Source organism: Calidris pugnax, unplaced genomic scaffold (genome assembly GCF_001431845.1).
Source record: "Calidris pugnax isolate Ruff unplaced genomic scaffold, ASM143184v1 scaffold92, whole genome shotgun sequence".
In the NCBI taxonomy this organism is placed as follows: domain Eukaryota; kingdom Metazoa; phylum Chordata; class Aves; order Charadriiformes; family Scolopacidae; genus Calidris; species Calidris pugnax.
The window spans coordinates 1,940,181-1,960,796 of NW_015090823.1; the positions used below are offsets into that span (position 1 = coordinate 1,940,181).

Consider the following 20,616-nt stretch of genomic DNA (forward strand, 5'->3'; position numbering starts at 1 on the left):
TGTAGCCAGGGCGGCGGGGCGGGCGGAGGGGCTGGGGACGAAGCCTTGGGGCAGAGCCGAGACCTGCCAGGGTGAGGGGAAGGGCGGGTGGGGGGCGAGAGGATTCGGTGCGAGGGGACTGGGAGTGAGGGATCTGGGGTGAGGGGACTTGGCGTGAAGGGATCTGAGGTGAGGAGACTTGGGGGGAAGGGATTTGGGATGAGGAGACTTGAGGGTGAAGCCTCTGGGGGTTCACTTCTGAGGGGGGCTGAAGGCCTGCCTTCAGGCCGGGGAGAGGCTCCTGGCCGGGGGTTAGAGGCAAGGCCTCGCCTCCCTCCCTGCCTCACGGAGAGGCACTTTCCAGCAAAAGCCTCCTCGCCGGTGTCAGGCTTTTCTCTCCCGGCTGCCTCCCATCAGCGATCGAATACAGGCATCCGTCCAAGGGGTGAAAGGCCTCCCGGAGGGTAAACTTGTGTGTGTGCACAAGCACTGCTAACCCTGAAAAATTAGGAATTATATTTGTCATTTCCATATCTTAACAAGTTGCCCATGTGCTAAAGTGCAACTCACCATGTAGAGAGGTTGGTGCTGGTCTCTTCTCACAGGTAATTAGTGACAGAACGAGAGGGAATGGCTTCAAGCTCCAACAGGGGAGGTTTAGATTGAACATTAGGAAAGAATTTTTCACCGAAAGAGTGATAGGGCATTGGAACAGGCTGCCCAGGGAGGTGGTGGAGTCACCATCCCTGGCTGTGTTTAAGGGCCATTTAGATGCAGTGCTAAGGGACATGGTGTAGGGGAGGACTTTGTAGAGAGGGGAGATGGTTGGACTCGATGATCCCAAGGGTCTCTTCCAACCTAGACGATTCTGTGATTCTATGTTCCTTTAAACAGCTTGGTCCCACTGTGTGCACTGGAACAGACATTTCTTCACAAAACACTGCCTCCCAAACACTCTACCTTGTAAGTATCTGGTGGTGAAAATGACTTAGGGACATTTAAATGCAATCAAATGAACAGAAACTGTCTTTCTACTCAAATAAATGTTCCGGTTCTTTTCACTGTGTTCTTCTCTGTCACACTCTTTCTTCCTGATAGCTTACATGTCAAGGTGGAATAGAGTTGAATAAAGAGAACATACAAAATTTCTTTCACCTCTCAGATTTAACAGTTAAAATTTTGCTGCTTTGTCTTAGCTTCATTTCCATAAGCTGTTTACACACGATTAGCTTTGTCACCACTAATAGTTTAAGGTAGATTTCATAGCAATAAGTCATGCAGTTGCTGTGTAAGGGCCTTGATAATATCTGATTACAGGAAAATCAGTGTAACTGATGAGAGTAAAGAATTGTTTTAACTATAGAAGATCAAATTCTGAGCCCAAGCCAGTGATACTACCCACAATTCCAGCTTTTAAGAAATATAATCATGATCATAGAGTGAACAACCTTTTTATGTTTACTCTCCTGTTTTCCAAATACAGGGCTGGTGTATACCATCAGTGCAAAACGTGGAATGAATTCTTCAGATACGAAGTACATTTCAGTTTCTTCTCCACGCACTTGCAACATGAGTAAGAAACATTTTCCCCAAAGACTACCCATGCAACCTGGTTTTCATCCTGCAAACTGGAAAAGGCCACCTGTAAACAAAGGGGGCTTTGCCTCAAGTCCACATGACTCCCAAGAGTCTGATTCTGAAAGCCTCGTTCAGGAGAGGCAGTACCAGGTAGAACTGCAGCAGCGGATTCATGAAAATGAAGGGCTGGTAGGACTGTATTCTGATGAGTTGGAGAATGACAGCTTAGAAGAAGACAGTTTGGAGGAGGGGAGTTTAAAAGAACAAGAAGGAACTGAGTACGACACAAATCGATACACAAAAGGAATACAGAAGGATGAAGGTAATGGAAGGTAAGGCACAGGATTTTAGTAGATGAGTAGAATAGTTCTGACACTTTAAAACCTTATACTCCTCAGAATATACATTACATACTCAAGACCAATTTAAATTGCCCAAGTGGTATGAGGAGCACCTACAGATTTAGTTACACACAGAGATGGACTGTTTCACCTTACCCACCGTCATAATTATTATACCCATTTCTCCAGCGTAGCCTCAACTGTTTATTATGTTGGCTGAAACACCAGTGCAGGAGGGGTAAGATGGAAAAGAAAGCATCCCTCACAGATCTCTATCGGCTCCCTGCACACTGGCTCTCTCTATCTGTCAGCCTTCAGAAGGTGAAGATAGGAGCTAGATAGTTCCAAGATAGGAGCTAGAAAGTTTTTTGGAGCTGGGCTGTGGAAAAGGACCAGAAAGAAAACAAAGACCAGGACCAACACATCCTTTTTTCCTTCCTTATTGAAAGACCTGTGCTGAGCAAACCACGCCACTTAATGCAGGAAAACTTCCAGGCACAAATTGCTGGGTTGAATCAATGCAGTTTTGTCCTTATAGCTGCATAAATCTAAAATTAAAATTTCCAGGGTTACCGTCATCTTTCAACGTTCTTTAGAAAGCGTTAACTTGGTACATAAAATGAAATTTAATTTGCTGTCATATGCATAAAAGGTTTAACACTGTATAAATTGGGAATAATTCTCAAGTTTAAAGGGATTAAATTAAACCTGAAGTAATAATAATGTGCAGTTTCAATTTAATTGTCTACTTAAAATAAAATGGCAAACAAATGAAGGCTAAATGATTAATAGCATGCTTTTATTCACCTCCTCAACAGGCAAAATGGCCAGTTATTGAATATTTTATTGTGAGTGCAAATGATGTTAATTGTACTAGAAACATGCTCTAATTTTTAGTAATTTTTTTGACTGAATACTATGCTGAATGTGAGGCTCTTCATTAAATGGAAATTTGATTTTATTTTGTTTGAACTTAGCCTAGTAAGTACTCAAATACAGTCCATTAACCGGAGCAAATATCACAGCATATACATATGAAACCCCCTCTCTACATCCATTACTAACCTCGGAATTTGAAGAGGAAACGCTGCATCTGTTGTCTACGTACAACACTTTTGTTGATGAGCACAGAGTCCATCTAACCTTTATATCAAGTTGGGGGGGAGGAATAAAAGGTGCACTTTTTGTCTGTAGATGATTAGAGATGAAGGAGCTCTTCACACTCATTTTGTTCCCGTGCAGTGACCTGGCCCTGCAAAATACAATTGAGCTGCTGTGCACACATTTCAGCACAATAGAACTCTTTGGCATTATACTCTGTTATTTGAATCATTGCAATTATATCACATATTTCTGTACTCGTTTCAAAATATGATCACCTATTTCTGTTTACCTGTGGTGTATGACGACTAGGAATAATAATGTTTTCACTGATGTAAATCATCTAATCTCTAGTACACAGGACACCACGGGGCCAATACTTACCTGAAATGAAAAGCATTGTGAGAGAAACAGGTTATTTTATAGTTAGGAGCCACTTCAAATATAGACGTAAGCATGTAACTAATTTAGAAAGGATGAATAAATGATTTCTGGAAATGTTAAAATAATTAACTATGCCACATTTTGGAGAATCCAGCAGATCAGTACATTTCTTTTAATTGGGGCTGCAGAGTCAACCAGGTTTCAGTGCCTATAAATGTCACTTTGAAAGGCTCACCGTTTGTCAGTGTCCAAGAAACCAGGACTATACTGCAGGTCCATCTAAGAAAAAACAATGTTAAAAGCTTTTTTCTCCCATGCTCCTTACTCCTGCCACTGCCCGCATGGCTCCTGGAAGCCAATTTGTATGTATTTGGCTCCTGCAGTTGGTTTTCCTCCTGTTGGATCAGGCTGTAAATCATAAACAGAAACAATTGTGGTATTGTTAAGGCAGACATTGTTTGTTTGCATTATGACAAATGTAGTTCAGAGCAACACTTTGGACACTTGTTTAAAAAAAAAAAAGCTGAAACCATAAACATTTCTATTTTTCCTACACTTATCTCAATTACAGCCTGATTTTTTATTAAGAGTCTTTAACAGAGAGTTAAATGAGAAGAGAGAATAAAAATACAGAGCTGTAGGCTGGTCTTGCTTTGACAGGCAGTTCTACTGACATCTGAGAGAGGGATTTTACCAGGAATATCACTTTTCTTTCACACAGCAGAGTCTCTGAAGAGCGAGCTCTCACAAGAACGAGCAATAACTGTCTTTTGTAGGCTACATCACTCTAAAGGAAACAACAAAAGCAGCATGTTATAATATTTTCCTCTTTTAGTTGATTCTACTAGTACTTACGATTTCTATGCTAAATTTAGGATAAAGATTGTATTCTACTGTGATCTGAACGTTAGGCCGATTTATCATTCACTGGTAATGAAAATTAAAAATGAAGAGGAGGCCTTGCCTTAATTTTCTACTAAAAAATATTTGATAAAACTCAAATTGCACACTGCAAAAATACAGAATTTACACAAATTATAAATAAATAATGTTGTGTTTCTTTTTTAAGTAGGAAACAACAGCCTGTGGACAAATATTTCAACCTAAGATACAATCCTAATTGGAAAAACTTAAAAGAGGGAGCAGAATTTTCTAAGGGAGAAAAAGCATGCCAAGTTGCTAGAGGAAGCAGTGTGGACTTCTCAGAAGATTCATTTTACCTCCATTCCAACGGCTCCCTGGAAGAAAAGAATCCACAGGAGGCAAAGTCACAAGATTCATTCTCAGAGTTTGGTACAGAATTACTAAGTTTTCAGGAGCCAAATGCTGTGGTCAGCAATGAACCTTTTAGGCTCAACACCAAAGGAGAGGAATCTGCGGGTGGCTGTCATTTCAAAGATACTTCTGGTACACATGGCAGTGCTTTCTCCCTTCAGATTCAAAAAGATCGACCACAAAGAGCAAAAAAAGACTTTGTGGAAAAAAATAAACGGACCTTAGGATTACATTCAGAGAAGAAAAACTCCTATCTTCAATTACACAGTAAAAAACAAGAAATTCTTCAAAAGCAGGTAGGTAATTTACGCAGGTTTTCTAATGGTATAAACTGACGACTGTCTAGCGTTAAAATGGAATAGCTGGATGAGGTTTGCAGAGGAGCTAAGTAGATTTACAGTCCATCATGCAACTGATAAATTATTATTTCTTATAATAGGTGAATCTTGTTCACCCTTTATGGAATTATTGTCCAGTCCTCAGATACTCACAACCCCAGGGATGGCCTTGTTCCAGGCCTAGTTAAGCTACATGTATTCTTGGCCATGAAGCGTGTCTGCACGGTCACAGAGGTGGTATCTCACTAGTTTTTAGTCTTGATAGTAAAAAAGTGCTAATTTCTTTCCTATGGGATCTACATTGCACCTTAATTAGTGGTTCTTTTTTCACTGCCTCTGAGTTTTCTCTGCTTGGCCAACGTGAGTTTTGCTGAATGCAGCAATGCTTCTAATAGCAAGAACGCTAACAATTTTTTGACTGAAGTAGGAAAATTCCATGTCACCTTCCGCTTAAAATGCTGTTTTTCCACCTGCATTGATCATAAAAAAAAAAAAAAAAAGTGTATGTGAAGTTACAATTGAGTTTGAGAACCGGAAAGCACATTGTGGTCACACTGCTTTCAAAAGCCACACACGCTTTTGCTCACCACTGTCATTTAGGGCCACACATGTAGGAATATCCAAGAAACGTGGCAGATCTGGGGGAGTCAGACAACCCTTTCCCCCTGTTTGCTTTCTCTGCCAGACCAAACCTTGTATTTGAAATCAGGCAGCAGATACTAGTCAAGTACAGTGCTTGGATTTGAAGGGCCTAGCGTTCTTTTGATTGACTGCAAAATGTCAGCCAACTTGTATTAAGGATTAAGTGGAAATGTAATTACAGTTCCTAATGAACCATTATACATGAGTTTGTTGCTTTTACTTGCTACTTATTATGTGGGAAGTGGGAGTCATTGATCACGCCACGAGTTGTAGCACGGAAAATTCTTAACTTGCAAAACTACAGAGACTTTCTGCTTCAAGTGACACATTTTCCAAGGCTAATGAACAGTTGACACAACACTAGAGGGCATCTGCTGACTACATTACAATGAGTGTTAACGGTGGACAAGCTTTTTTCTAGCAGAGCTATTAAGAGCACTTGTTTTTTTCAGTTATAATTTGGTTGATGGTAAAAATAATTAGCGTAGATTGATGCTAATTAAAGCTGTGTTGATATGATTATGTTTACTATTTGGGGAATTCTGAAAATGTTTCGTATGTAAGTATCGGAGCCAGGGATCAGGACTTCATTGTGTAGACACTATTCAAAGACACGGAATAGAAAAAAAACCTGTTAAAACCAGGGTGATGTTGTGAGATTACCTTGCTGAAGTAGCTGTGGGGACAGCAGAGCTGTGACATAGCAGGAGCTGGACAGCATGTGTGTAGAAAGGTGTGGGTTTTTCCTTGACAAATTGATACAGCCACAAGAGCATCACCACCTGCTGACAGCCAGCTTTGTGTTTGCTGTGGGTTGGCATAGGAAGAAGCACTTACCTCTCTTGTTCTTACTCGAGACATCCGTTGCTTCATCTTGTTGGAAGGGGCAAAAGAAGGCCTGATAGAAACATCTTGTTGCCCAGATCACACACAGAATCACACAGAATCTTCTAGGTTGGAAGGGACCTTAAAGATCATCTTGTCCAACTGTCAACTTAATGTTTACAAAAATAAACACCCACTCAGCAAACAAAAAGAAAAACAAAAAGCAACACCATCACTAAACCATATCTCCCAGCACTACATCAACCCGTCTTTTGAACACCTCCAGGGATGGGGCCTCAACCACCTCCCTGGGCAGCCCAGTCCCATGGATGAAAACACTTACGGTGAAAAAATTTCTCCTAATATCCAGCCTGAACCTCCCCTGGTGCAACTTGAGGACATTTCCTCTAGTCCTGTCGCCTGTGATTTCTGGCCAGCTTTGGTCACCTCACCTGGAAAACTGTAGGGAAAGTACAAAAACACAAAGTATGCAAAGAAAAAAGCCATATGTCTTCTGCTGGAGGGATCAAACATGTTCTGAATACTGTAACTGGATTAATTTGAGCTTTGCAGGATGTTGAAGCTGGTTTTATTGATACAGTCACTGTTGGCTGTCAAGTACTGTGGTAGTGAAATAGTACTTTGCTTATGGCTTTTTTCAACTGACATAACAGTAGGTAAAATATTTGCAGCCTCATTTTTGCAAGATTTACAGCTGTTATCTCTGTGCATACAGCCAGCAGGCTGTATGTACCAAAACATACCATAAATGTGTTGATCTGTATATTTACTAATTTATATAGCATTTTATAAAGCATCAAGTTCTTTGCAGTGTTGCCTGATTCTTTAAGAACCTGATGATGAGTTTCTTTGAGAGCGAGCGAGAGAAAGAGAGAGAAGTAGTGGCCCAATCTAGCTCAGCTGTACTCAATATGAGTTGCTTTCCTACCTACAAGCCCCTTACTTCAAAGCAAGGAACATAATGTACAATTTTTTAATGGCTCTAGACCAAGGCACTCAGACTCTCTGTGCACTGCGCCTTGCCTCAGTGTAAACACCTAATCAAGATTGCCTGCGCTTCAACAATAGCAGCCAAATGCAATTCGAGAACCACAAGCCTTTGAAGTCCTCACTGCAAAGGCCGGTTTTCTAGTCTGGGATAATGACATGCCATGATTGCTGTCTTTGTTGTATCTTTTCAGTAGAGAAGCAATTATGGGCCTCAATTTAACAGAATAGGCATTACACAGCTTATGATGCTCAAAATGCAATTTCATTTGATCATTTTCTCAATTTGATTGGTATTAATAGAATAGTTCACAAAAAATGCTGGCAGAGGTTGTGTCCTGTTCCTCTTTCAAAGAGATAATGTAGAAGTATGCTTTACCTGCCCAGTAAAATACAGTGAGTCAGTTGGTTCCACCAAAAACATCTCACCGGCTGCAAAGCTGTATCTATCCACAGTTGGGGAAACCTGTGTGGTAACTTTTAATTTGTGAACTTTTCTAGTCACAACTAATAGGAGAGCCACCAAGCTGGTGAGGGGCCTGGAGAACAAGTCCTATGAGGAGAGGCTGAGGGAACTGGGCATGTTTAGTTTGGAGAAGAGGAGGCTGAGGGGAGACCTCATTGCCCTCTACAACTACCTGAAAGGAGACTGTAGAGAGGCAGGTGTTGGCCTCTTCTCCCAAAGGACGAACTACAAGACCAGAGGAAATGGTCTGAAGTTGAGGCAGGGGAGATTCAGATTAGATATTAGAAAGAACTACTTTACTGAGAGAGTGGTCAGGCACTGGAACAGCCTGCCCAGGGAGGTGGTGGAGTCACCATCCCTGGAGGTATTTAAGAAACGTATAGACATGGCTCTTCAGGGCATGCTCTAGTGCCCAAGGTTATTGGTTTATGGTGAGGTGTTGAGTGTGGGGTTTAGTTGGTGGGTGTGGTGTTTTTGGTGGGCATTTGGTGTGTTGTGTTTTGTATTTGTTTGGTTGTGGGTTTTTTTTTTTGGTTTTTTTTGTGGTTTTTTTGTTTGTTTGTTTGGGGTTTTTTGGGTTTTTTTGGTGTTTTTTTTTTTGTGGTTGGACTCGATGATCTCAGAGGTCCCTTCCAACCACTAAGATTCTGTGATTCTGTGAACTAATAGAATCTGCGTCGCCTTTTGGAGCAATGACATCATCTGAAAACTCAGCAATAGACCCTACTTACCTTCTCCTAGTTGTTCTAATCTCTCACCCCCAAAGATGAGAGGCTCCACTCCCTAGAAGGATTTAATGCTTCCTTCACACCGATTTCACCATTATGATTATCAGTGAATAATTCTCTTGGTCACAAGTATCTTCTCAGTGCAAGTTCTCCTGTGTTAGCCAGGGTATGTAGGGACTTCTACCACAAGCATGAGCCCGACACATAGTTAGCTGTAATCTCTTTATGGTGACACTGCCTAACTGTACACTTAATTGAGGTCACACCTGCTATAGTACTTAGCAGGATAAATTGGGACAATACAAGTATAAGCAAAAAACTAAAAAAAACCATTGTTTTTAATGAACTTTCAAAAAAGTTTGATGCTTTCAAGAAAAAGGTTCGTTATTGCCATTTTTACTAGAGTGTCTCTTGGCTTCGAAATCTCTAGTACCAGCAGCCACCCTCAAAAAAATTGCTCAACTGTGATTTCCAGCCATTGTGCTACCACTTGACTGTGGCTATAGGAAGATGTTGTGCTTGTTTGTGGGCTTGCTATTTGGCACAAGTTGTTTGGTATTGTTGCTGGGCTATGTGGATTAGATGTTTTATTTCTGCAGCAACTTTTCTAGCAATTCTACCGTGTTTTGCCATCTTGTTCCACATGACTCTGTCGTTCAAGACTTTGCTATGATGTGGGTCATCCATCAATATCTTGGTACACTGCCTGATTGCTTGGACAATGATGATTGTCTAGTTGGTTTTCTGTTATTAGGTACATCCACTGGCTCTCTTATAAATGGAGAAGCCCAGGCATTTGAGAGTTATAAGTAGGTTTCTGTGCTGCATATGTCCTGCAATTTTCTTTTCCTCTCTTCTTCCTAAAAGTAAAAAGAATACTCCCTATTACAAAAGCACTGTTAATTGGGGGTTTGTTTCCTTTTTCATTTTCTATTTTAGCCATTCATTTTTCTTGTTATCTATCATATACTGCCTAACCTTAGCATTTCAGCTTTACTAGGAGGCAATTTTTTTCTCATTCTTTCCCCAAGACTTTTAAATCCTTTCATCTGGTTGAGCTGAGGCCATAAACATTCTTGTTTTTTAGGTTGCAGATCCTAAAACTGTTGATGAGGAACCAGTTCAGAGTGTCCTACCACTCCAGACTGTGAAAATGGAGCCTGAAGACAAATGGCACCTGAAATCACAGCACCTCAAGGTTGCTTTTCAATAGAACATGATAATTGAAATATATATGTAAAAGCATTGAAGTTTGAATATTTAAAGCTGTAATCTCATTACTTTTAAAGTACCAATTACTGACAATAAGTCCCTAGATATATATCAGTAGATAATCACCAAAATGTAATGCATATGCTGCTTTATATACTGAATCAATTCAAGTCAAAATAGATCCCAAATTCCAAGAAATTCTGAGCTCAAAGAATCTTACCTATTTAGGACATTATTCAGTTGGTACTAATGTAAAAATGCAAACTAGTACATGATTGTGTTTGATGGTTCATGAGGATTCTGAGCTAGAACTTAACCACTTTTGCATTACTTGTGCTCTAAAACCCCCGTGAACATCAAGGGGTTACCATAAAATAGAAAATGCTACAAGTAGAAAAACCAGCAGTGACCTCCGTGCACGTAAGTCTCTAGATCTGGTTTGTGCTGGCTTTTCAAACCAAAGCAGAGTCTTTGGAGCAATAAAAGAGACCAGGTTATCATCACTGATGAAAAACCAAAAACTTGAGAACCAGAACTTCAGGCCAGCTGGAATTATGATTGGCAAATCTAGTTACTATTTTTGTATTACAAGTATTTGAAGTAACTCAGGCAGACTGTTTAAATTCCCCCCTGTTCACTTCAGACTGGGAGCTGCACTTCTGTAAAGGACAAACAAGATTTTACGCTGCTGTTTATCGTGAGAGATGTGCTTTATATACGGAATTTCAGAATGAAGGAGGTATTTTACAGGGCTGCTCGTTCTCTTTAAATGGGGAAACGTTGGCCTGGTCCCAGTTTGGCAGCAGTTCCTGCTTTCCACCAGTGGCACAGTATGCCAGAACATTAATTGTTACAGCAGAGGTCGAGCTAACAAATCATCATCTTGGCACCAGGAGTCGGGATTCCCCAGCGCTAAAGCTTTTGCCAAAACATTCTGCTCTATATGTGGATTTAATACCTACCATTAAGTAGTTATTCTGAGTGCATATGCTATGTAGTGATTGCAAGTGTGGCTAACAAAAGAACCCTAGAGAGACAGGAGGATGAAATGGAGGATTTTAGCGCTGACAAAGATTAAATGGACTGAGAATGGATTTGTGTATTCCCTGGAAGGAAAGCCGTGTCTTTCCTCAAAATGGGCAACACCTGATGCTGCAATTGGAGAGTGATAAATCTTAAATAAGCTCCAGATTTAGAGTATGTTAGTGTAGCTCAAGACACCAGTCCTGGTATGCTTAAATTCTTAAATTGTTTCTTATCATTTGGATAACGTTTCGCAGGATACAGGGCAGGGAGGAGTGCTTGGTTTAGAAATGAAATCATTTAAATCATTGACATCCGTCTGTTTCTGCTGTGGACCAGTCTAATAGTGTGTATGTACATAGCCATCTTTTCATGAAATTTAGTACAGTTTACTTTCATTAGAGGATAAAAACCAAGAACTGATTTGATTTTTGAAACATCCTCCCCAGATGGTTGACAATGAGCTACCACTTGTCTGCAGGATTAGAAACAAGACATACTGTGCATTTAAGGGCACCTATTTTTGCACCTCATTCAGATAAAATTCCATATTTTGGATAATAATGCCACAGCATTATTTCTTAGATATAATCTGCATTTGTAAAGCACCATTTTTATAGTGTTCTGCTTCAGAAGTTGTCTCTGGCCATTAAGCAAAGCTTTGATGCAATATTGTGCATTGTCTGTGCAGCACCTGAATAGGGTCTGCGCTTCTGTTCTTGACTGGGGGTTCCTACAGATTTTAATTTTGGATTAAGTCTAGCCAGGCCATCACCTGGTCTAGCCACGAGCATAATTTACAGAGTAGGGGTTAGATATAAGCAGCACGGAGTGATTTTGATGGGTCTAATCAAACTTGTGCAAACTGTCCTCACTCAGTATCAGTATGTTAAAGAACTGTTATCATAGTCATGAAGGACCAGTATCATACCTACATCTCTTTAAAGGCCCTTCTATCAGGACATATTTTATTAATTAAAAAACCCCAAACCTGAAGCCTTACAAATGTCACAAAGATTGCTCTCCATACCATACTAGACTTCGGGACACAGATGCTTTTCCTTTCACACATCACTCTCTGCTAAGAACTCACTTTTTAAACTAATTTCCATTGCAATACTCATTCAGCTGTCTCAAACATTGCTATAACCCTTTTCTGGTTGTGAGTGTACATTCAACAGGGGTGTCTGGCTCCGTACTTCCCTGATGTTTAAAGAGATAAATGATTATGGGCTCCAACCTGTTCAGCTCCTCTTCAAGGCACCACATGTTCAAAGTTCAGTACACGTTCAGAACTCAGATTCACTGTAACTTGCAGAGCTATTTCAGGGCTAAAAATAAGAATGTTGTCCTGAATTGGAATCAGAGAACATCATGTAATCTAGTCAAAACGTCAGTTAATCAGTTAATTTGTAGGATTCTAAGAAATAGCTACATGAAAGGCATTGTGACAGGCACACTTGTATCTTAATGAGCATATAAAATAGCAACCGCTGAAATTCACCCCACTTTTGCTAACTTGTTTTAGGATCACCAAAATAAGTCTTCCCAGAGACATAAAATGAAATCCAACCAGAATATCAAAGGGAGAGCTTTTATGAAGACTAATATCCGACAACCACCAGGGAGACCAGCAGAAGCAATGTCTTGGCACCACAGGCACCACCAACTACCAACATTTCAGCCGGCTCCCGTGCAGGCAGTGGAGCAAGACAACAGCAGTGCACAGCAGAAACCTCCTTCTGTTGACCCCGACACTAATACAGCAGCAAATTCAGATACTTGCTTAAATAATTTCCCAAATTCAAGACATTTTATTAATCAGGATTTTACCACATCTACGTATCCTGTTCGTCCAATGTTACATAAATTTAACCCAGCAGAGGATATATCTCCGGCGTATACCAGCAAGGAGAACAAGAAATACCAGCATGATTCTCCAAATGGACTTCCACATCACCAGCAACATTTGTACAACCGTGCCACTGGGCAGCCTTTTGCAAGAGATGACACTACCAATGGTCAAGCACATCCAAATCAGAGGACTGTTTCATCTCCTTTTAATGCCAATTTTCAAGAATTGGGGAAGAATCAAGTATCACTTCAGGATTGTAAAAGACACATTCATACAGATAAAAGGTATCAGCACTATGCTATCAGCAGTTTGTGATACGGATATAAGTGTTGAAACAGGATTATATAACACTGTGATGCCTGGAAAAAAATAGAAATGAACAAGAAAATGTTTTAAAGTTTAAAGCATAAAATTCTTTTGCTACAAACCCACCACTATCGATTACTACTAACTTAAGATTCATTATAACTATTGATTTTTAAATATGGTATCGGAAAAGGACAGTTCCGTACTCCAGGCTGTCTCACACATTGAATTTTCCACAATTGAAAGTTTCCTTCTGAAAGGCTAAAAGGTGAAGTTTAAAAAATAGATAGCATAAGACTATTGCCTAAGACTGCTACTAGCTCCAGAGAGTTAGATCAAAACTTGCCTTGCAGGGTGAATATCCAAAGTCAAACCAGTACCAATTCTGGCTCGCTACACATGGGGAAGGGCATGAAAATCCTTAGTTATATAGAATTTCACCTGCCTCAATAAAAAGGAAGGTTTTATTTCACATAGGCGATTAATTCTTTCACTTTGTGAAAAAAAGGTCAGCAGGCCTGATACAAACCCCATTTTCATTTGGTTTAAGGAGGCTTTAAAGGCATGTTTCTTTTGTCTTAAGCTAGCCTTCCATCAGGCTGAAAGTTTCCCCATCTATGTTTTTTCTATTTATTTAAACAGCTTCACTACACTTGGGTGCGAGCAAAGTCAGTCATTGTGAAATGCCCATCTTTCCATCTTTGTGTTCCCACTATATTCTGGGAGCAGGGACAGAGTGCTTGTTGAGCTATGTGCTATATATAAATAAAGATTCTTTTCTTTTTCCCCCCTCTTTCTTTTTTGAGGCCTTCTCAATCTCCTGTTCACAGTTCACCAGCGGCCCCTTGTACAACCTCCCAGTGTACACAAGCAACGGAGCGACATCACCAGGAAATGACTCATTTGACAGAAGCTCACTTAGCTAACAGGCACTTGGTCAGCCTGCTTCCACCTATAATCCCACAGGTCGAAAGTGGTTCAGAGGTAGATCCAGAGAGTGGTGAAAGAAATCGAGTGAAAATACGCCGAAACAACTCTGAAGGATATCTCATGCAAATGGAAAAGCAAAACCAGCCTAAAGTCAGCAAGAAGGTAAGCAAATCAATGTGAATTGGGTGGTTGTACATTTCTGTTTCTCCCTCTGATTATTTTTTTTTTCTTAACAATCCAAAAATCTTCATACACACACAAAAAATTAAAAAGGAACGAGGACTGAGGAATATTTCATTGTTACAGAAAGCGCGCTGACACACACTGACTTGCCCAGAACATTAAAAACCAAGGAACAAAGGTGGAAACAGACCCTACAATAATTTTGGTCCTAAGAGCAAGTCAGATCACCACCTCCTCTCTCTGTGTCACTTTCAGTCTTGATTAGCTCTAAAAACACACAGAGCAGTGTTTGTCTTTTAAGTTACCCAGTGATAAAATGATTTAGAATAAAGCTATTTGTATAAAGCAGCAGGTAGCCAGACCTCAGATCTGAGCAAACCATTATCCTGGTCATGCTCATTTGCTATCCCACTCAAATCTCTCGGTTTCCAAGGCAATCAAACTGAACACCAACAAACTTAGAGGATTTGTAAAGCTAACGGCATAAACATTATTACAAGTCTCCTGATGATCCCGTTTTGGTCCTTATTAAAACTTGGTTCTTTTTGTCTTTTCTGTGTGTCCAGTTTCATACTGTTAGTGGTTAACACAGATGCGGTGGAACAGCACAGAGATATCCCTGTGTGTCCCTGACAAATTAAATGTTTAAGAAGTTAGCTCCAAGTCTCAGGGCAGACAAACTAAGCTGGAATAATTACCCATGTGTTTCATCTAGGAGGCAGTTTGTGTATTGCTGCTTGAATGCCTCTAAGAAGAATTAGCTGGATTATGATAGTAACTGAAGGGCAGATTTCCTTTTCTGCTCCTCTGAGTTCAAACCGTTGTTTCTGTCCTGTATTTCCAGTAGCTTTCTCACCCTTCATATGTGAGGAATGCCACAAAGAATAAGACTGTTTATGTCTCACAGAAAAATCCAGTTTTTCCTAATAAATAAATGCAGTCATACTCATTGCATGAAGTGAGAAGACCCTGATTTTGTTGTAGACAGACATGATTAACTCTTCAGCGTACCTTAAATTAAAAGTTAGGTGCAAGTATTTCAGAAAAGAATAGGGATAACTGACACAAAGACATATCAAATAGAAAACTGAGTGCATAGAATTAGTTTCTTGGCAGTTGAGTTTAACTGCAACATGTCCTGTGAAGAAATGCACATTTTATTTACATATAGAAATTTCTTTGTGTTTCTGCATTACTCTCTGAGACTGACATTATTACAGAGCTGCTCAGAATGAGTTTCCACTGACAAGTTTTTAAAACGTAGTCCACTTGTAAAAATTAATCTAGTGTTCTTGAAAGAGTTTTAAAAGATTCTGGAAGTATTAGGGTCTTTGTAGTAATATCATGTACTACTGAAATGGCATCACCCATCACTCATCTTCTGTCTTCCCTACGCACTTGTAAAGCTTTTCCTGTGCTGCAAGGCATGTCTTTTTCAACTCTCTGTGAACAGCTGTCCACTGCAGTTTTGAGAACAAAGAAGGGTTACAATTACTAATAACATTTGCCTAATTTTTTACCACCAAAATCCAGTACTTTTATCTGCTTCTCTTGTAACAGGTTCTTTGGAGTTTCATTCTAATAACAGTCAAATGGGTCACTTTAAGCTGTTTAAAAATAAAGCACACAAAAGATCATTTTTGACTGAGAAAGTAATGCTTTGTGATTTGGATGATTGGCAATTAGCTGCCCAGATTCAAAGGAAATACAGTGTAATTTGACTTGTGCAATTAACTCAATCTTTTTTGGTCACTTACAGTCCTTGAAATGAGACGTGCCAGAGGTAAGACAAAGACCTCAAGTTGAATCCTGCTCTTATCTTGGTGTCCACTACAAGACTGCTTTAGTTATGCTCTCTGTGAAGTTGTATAAAGGAAAATCTGTCACTGCTCTTTCTCTTTCAGCCATGTAGCTCAAAAGCCTACATAAATCTGAACGTGAAGCTTGGAGGCCTTGGACCTGACTATGAAACAATCAAAGAGAAAGTAAGTAGTCCCTACTACATGATCTGCTTTTCAGTTGTGCAAAGTGAACTTAGGCAGGGCAGAATGTCAAAGAAATCACTGCTGAGAAGCAATTCATGTTTGGCTGATACTTTATGTCCTTGACTCTGGGTCTAGCTTGAGAACCTAAGGGGAGATTCAAATAGAAGGAAAGGCAACTGTATTGTGGGTGGTTTTAACCCTCTAATTTTGTAGTTGCAGAAACAAGTAGTTCACAGACTTCAAGAGGGCTAATTGCACATCAGTAGATTATACACTTATGTGACTGAGTTTGCCTAACCTTCAAAGTGGTTCTTAAAAGAAGAAGTTGTGTAAACACAAGAAGTAAATAGCTGGATGCGCATTACCGTGCTGAAATGAAGATGAATTGTTCAGAACAATTCATTGACCTGTTCTCTGCTGAAAATGAGGGTCTGGTAGCAGCTGTATATCTGAGGTGCTACAGACTCCATCCTGCATGCTCTGAGACCCTGTTAATCTGACAACGGGTGCTTTATATGGCATTCTTTATAGAAACATGGTAGGACAGTAGGGAGCAAAAATGACAAAGTGGTCATCCCTTTGGAGTCATTGAGAAACCCCAGTATTCTCTTCCTCCTTGCCATAAATGAAACAGATTAAAGACCTGAAATTGGAATGGACAGAGTGGTGCATAGCCCAGGACTCTGTGTTTTTAACACCATCATAATGCTTCTGGAACCCGGCGTGCCACTGGGGTATCATTGCATTGAGAGGAAATCATTGACATTGGCTGATAGCAGGGGCAAGAAAAGCATACTGTTGAATTTGGGCATAATGAGTTGCTGGAAATATAAAGACACAGAGTATCAGTTAAGTAAACGAAGCAAGTCATTCAGGGCCTTAAAAATAAATACAGAGGTTTGAAAAGTCATTGCAAAAGCTGACAGAAATTAACATAGCCATTTTAGAACTGAACAGATACATTGAAACATTCAGAATAAAGATGGGTCTGTTGCATTTCTGTTGAGCTCTATCCTCAGTGTGGTCCAAACAAAAGCTCTTAAAAACGAAGAGTGACTAAAAAAAGCTGTGCCATTTATCAGGATTTCCTGTTGTGTTCTGCTGAGGAATGATCAATAGCATAGCCAGGTTAAACAGCAACAGAGGTGTAAATGGAAGACTCCAGTGGAAAAAGTGTTTCATTGATGGATGCACCAAGCCCTTTAATTAACCATACCCTTTTTTCCGTTTGTCAGAAAGAGAAGTTAAAGCAACAGAAGGAATATGCAAAGCAAATTAAGGAACACAATATGAAAAACATGACTTCGGTTCAGAGGTTCCCTACAAAACCCCAGGTCATATCGTCAGTGTCAAGACAGAAGGTAAGAGCAGAGTCCAGGGAGAGATTCTGGACTTCACACAAAGAAAAAGGAAAGCATAAATTTAACTTAAGTAGGCTAAAATAGTTTTTACATTTTGATTTTCCCTTTAATAACTCCGAGGATTTCTACTCTCAGGGGCAAGTGCTCATCTGTGCATCTGTTCTGTTTTGGCTGTAGATGTGTGCCAGGAGTTGCTGATTTCTTTGCCAACAGCAGCCTTCACTCCTGCCTTGCTCTTCCTAAGAGTGTACCAAGCGGAAAGGGAGCAGTGCTCCATCCAAGCTACCAACACTCAACTTGGCTTAACCAGCTCATGATGTTTTCCTGGGGAAAGGGTGGGAATAAAGGAGAGTGAGACCTCCTTAGGAACATACCCAGTGCAGCGTATGTTCTGCTTCACATCAGTGACAGAGGCCACACTACTGCAGAGTGTGCCCTTCTAATGCACCACAGATATCCTCTTGTTAGTCAATTATCCACCTGCCTGTCAGTCTCACTTACAAACTCTTTTCACTTCAGTTGCATAGCTACAGTAATTGGTCTTATTTTTCAAGCCCATACAACATCACTTTAGCCTTCACTGGCCTTCAAAAATTGCCCAAATGAGCAATGACTGACTACATGACAGTGGCATACATAAACAAACAAAGGAAGCACCTTTTCCCTATCCCAGGAGATAATAAAGCTCTGGAAATAGCATAGATTTTATGCCATCAGTTCTGCAGGAGCTCACCTGCCTGGGACTGAAAGCACACTAACAGGTGTTTCTCCAAGATGATGAATGAGAAATGAATGCTTCAGGAAAAAAAAAAAAGTTTTGGGGTTTAATACAATTGAATCCCTCAGTTACTTGCATTTCTTTCCAAACCTCACACAAACAACAAAGAGATGAAACTGCATTCTTTGGATGTCAAAAGGGTTTTGGATTCCTTGAGAAGACTTCTCAGACAGTCTTTCACCAAGAATGTGAAATAATGCAACTTCCACTTGAGCCCTAACAGGTGTTTCCAGATACACGCGACTGAAACACAGACACCAATTAATGTCCCAGGTTAAACCAGGGCTCTCTCAGTTTCAGGGTTTCTGTAATGCTGTTTCCATCCCCTCTGCAAGGCAGCCTCACAGGTTCCACACATCATTCCAGAATATTTGACACTCTTACAGATATCTGCTTTGCATTCCTCCTTCAGCATGGCCCTGCTCAGCTTCAGTGAGACATGTCAAGTCTAGAACAACACCTTGAGTAGTCATATTTATTTTGATAGTTAAGCCTATTGTGCAGTAGAACCTAAGCCCAGTTAATCAGAACTTACCTGCTTCTCACATTCACACATGCTGGTTTATCTACATACTGCTACAGAAAAACATACTTGGAGAAGGACACACTCAGCCAGTGTGGGAAGTACAATTCTTCAAGATATGCTGTCCCTGAGAGTACCCCATTACTGCCCACCTTTCCCTCTGCTTAACAGTATATTTATTCAGCATAGACACATTCAGAGTGTCTGAAGTTGAAAGGAATCAGAATGGTGATTTATTTCATACTATTCTCAGTAGAGTACGTGTGGGTGCTGTGCAGACTGGGTTTTACTGGTAATTTCCAGTCACAATAGAATATGCATGGTTATAAAAGAACTCTGGGATCTCCAGGAGAGGCTGTTCTTTGTTTTACTCTGAAACAGTGAAAGGTTGGCACATCTAATACCATCCTCACTTGTTCAGGATTCTTGTCTTCTTCAGAACTGTGCTAGCTTTGAAATTACCTGGAAAGGAATTTGGTGAGGAATTATATTAAATCAGGTTCCAGAAAATTTAAAACTATTGCCTAGACTTCATTTTGAAACTTGTTAGAACATTTTAGACCATTCAGTACATCAATTTGTTAGAATCCATCATAGGAGCACTCGGTTTCCATCCTTGTCATATTAATCTGCAGAAGTGCCTGCTATAAGGTATGACTGAGGACAAGAGCTTAATGAGGCTGAAAAGAAAAAAAAAATGTTTATAAACTTAATATACTTGTGTTGCTTTTCCTTTTTTAAAGAGAAAACACAACACTGCTTCAGTATTTAAGGTGGCCTCCAGTGGTAAGTGTCAGAAAGGAAATCTGCTTGAGGTGGGTTATTTTACCCACAGCAAAGGTTCCTTGCAGTCGTCACTGAAGCGTCTAGTATTTAACACTGCCAGATGAGGAATTAGGAGAACTATTAATTTGACTCAACACAGAAAGACCTACATTTTCTTGGAAGCATTGGTCAGGTTTTCTCTTAATCGGTTCCCCCAATTTTCATGTTTTTAGGCTCTGGAATATGCTAAGAAGATTCCTAAACCAAAGACTTTCACGGCAAGACAATCGGGTGACAAGGCGAAAGAGGAAAGAGTTCTGCCTCAGACTTTAAATGGAGACAGTTTACCTCAAATTGCATCCTTGGAAACTTTGCAAAATCGACACGAGAAGGAGAAACAAGTTGTAGCTGCTTTCAGAACTCTTCATATCTTATAATTATTTGGAAGTTATTAGGGATATCTTCAAGGCAAAAACATCTGAGCTGTTTAATTATGAGCTATGACCATCACATACTGATTTACCATTCCATTGAAATGGAAAGTGGCTTAAGTTCAATCATTGTTAAATTTTAGAATCACTTCTACTATACTATACTTCTACTATTTTTAAAATGTAAACAGTTGCATTTTGATGTGGTCACCACTTGTTTTTCTTTGAAATCAACTGATGGAGCAGTTGCATCTTTTGGGCTAATCAGCTGTTGGCTTGTCACAGCTGGATTTTTTATAGACATGTCATATCAAAACAATAAAAATAAAACATCAGTTTCATTTTATGATCTCAATACCAACAAGGTTTCTCTTTTTGAAGTGCAGAGGAGACTTTGGCAGACAATCCAGAAATAAAGCCAAAAATTAATCCATTGCTGGGAAGAAAGTGAACAAAAACAGAGCAGTTGGTAATGATACAATACTAATTATTCAGATGTTACTCTGTTATCTGTTAGTGAATAGTTGTCAGATCAAGACCTGAATTTTGAAGCTTCATCTGGGACAAGAAAATTCAAAACAAGTACTGGCTGATCATGC

At 39.9% G+C, this 20,616-nt stretch overlaps 1 protein-coding gene across 1 annotated transcript; it reads left to right on the top strand.

Annotated features, from left to right (window-relative positions):
* The first annotated feature begins 877 nt into the window (after positions 1 to 877).
* On the top strand, positions 878 to 20,023 carry LOC106886762 (chromosome unknown open reading frame, human C11orf63). Its single transcript, XM_014939954.1, has 9 exons — positions 878 to 942; positions 1,463 to 1,889; positions 4,456 to 4,954; positions 9,753 to 9,863; positions 12,429 to 13,066; positions 13,868 to 14,153; positions 16,079 to 16,159; positions 17,395 to 17,520; positions 19,820 to 20,023. Exons 2-9 carry the CDS (start codon positions 1,495 to 1,497, stop codon positions 20,021 to 20,023), a joined length of 2,340 nt encoding a protein of 779 aa, XP_014795440.1. The 5' UTR covers positions 878 to 942; positions 1,463 to 1,494.
* Positions 20,024 to 20,616: the final 593 nt, after the last annotated feature.

Bases quoted from the DNA above. Each gene is read 5' to 3' on its own strand.
- LOC106886762 (XM_014939954.1), top strand. From the start codon at position 1,495: ATGAATTCTTCAGATACGAAGTACATTTCAGTTTCTTCTCCACGCACT. The intron at 13,067-13,867 runs GTGATACGGATA...TTCTTTTTTGAG, and splicing joins CACTATGCTATCAGCAGTTT to GCCTTCTCAATCTCCTGTTC. The intron at 14,154-16,078 runs GTAAGCAAATCA...TTTCTCTTTCAG, and splicing joins AGCCTAAAGTCAGCAAGAAG to CCATGTAGCTCAAAAGCCTA.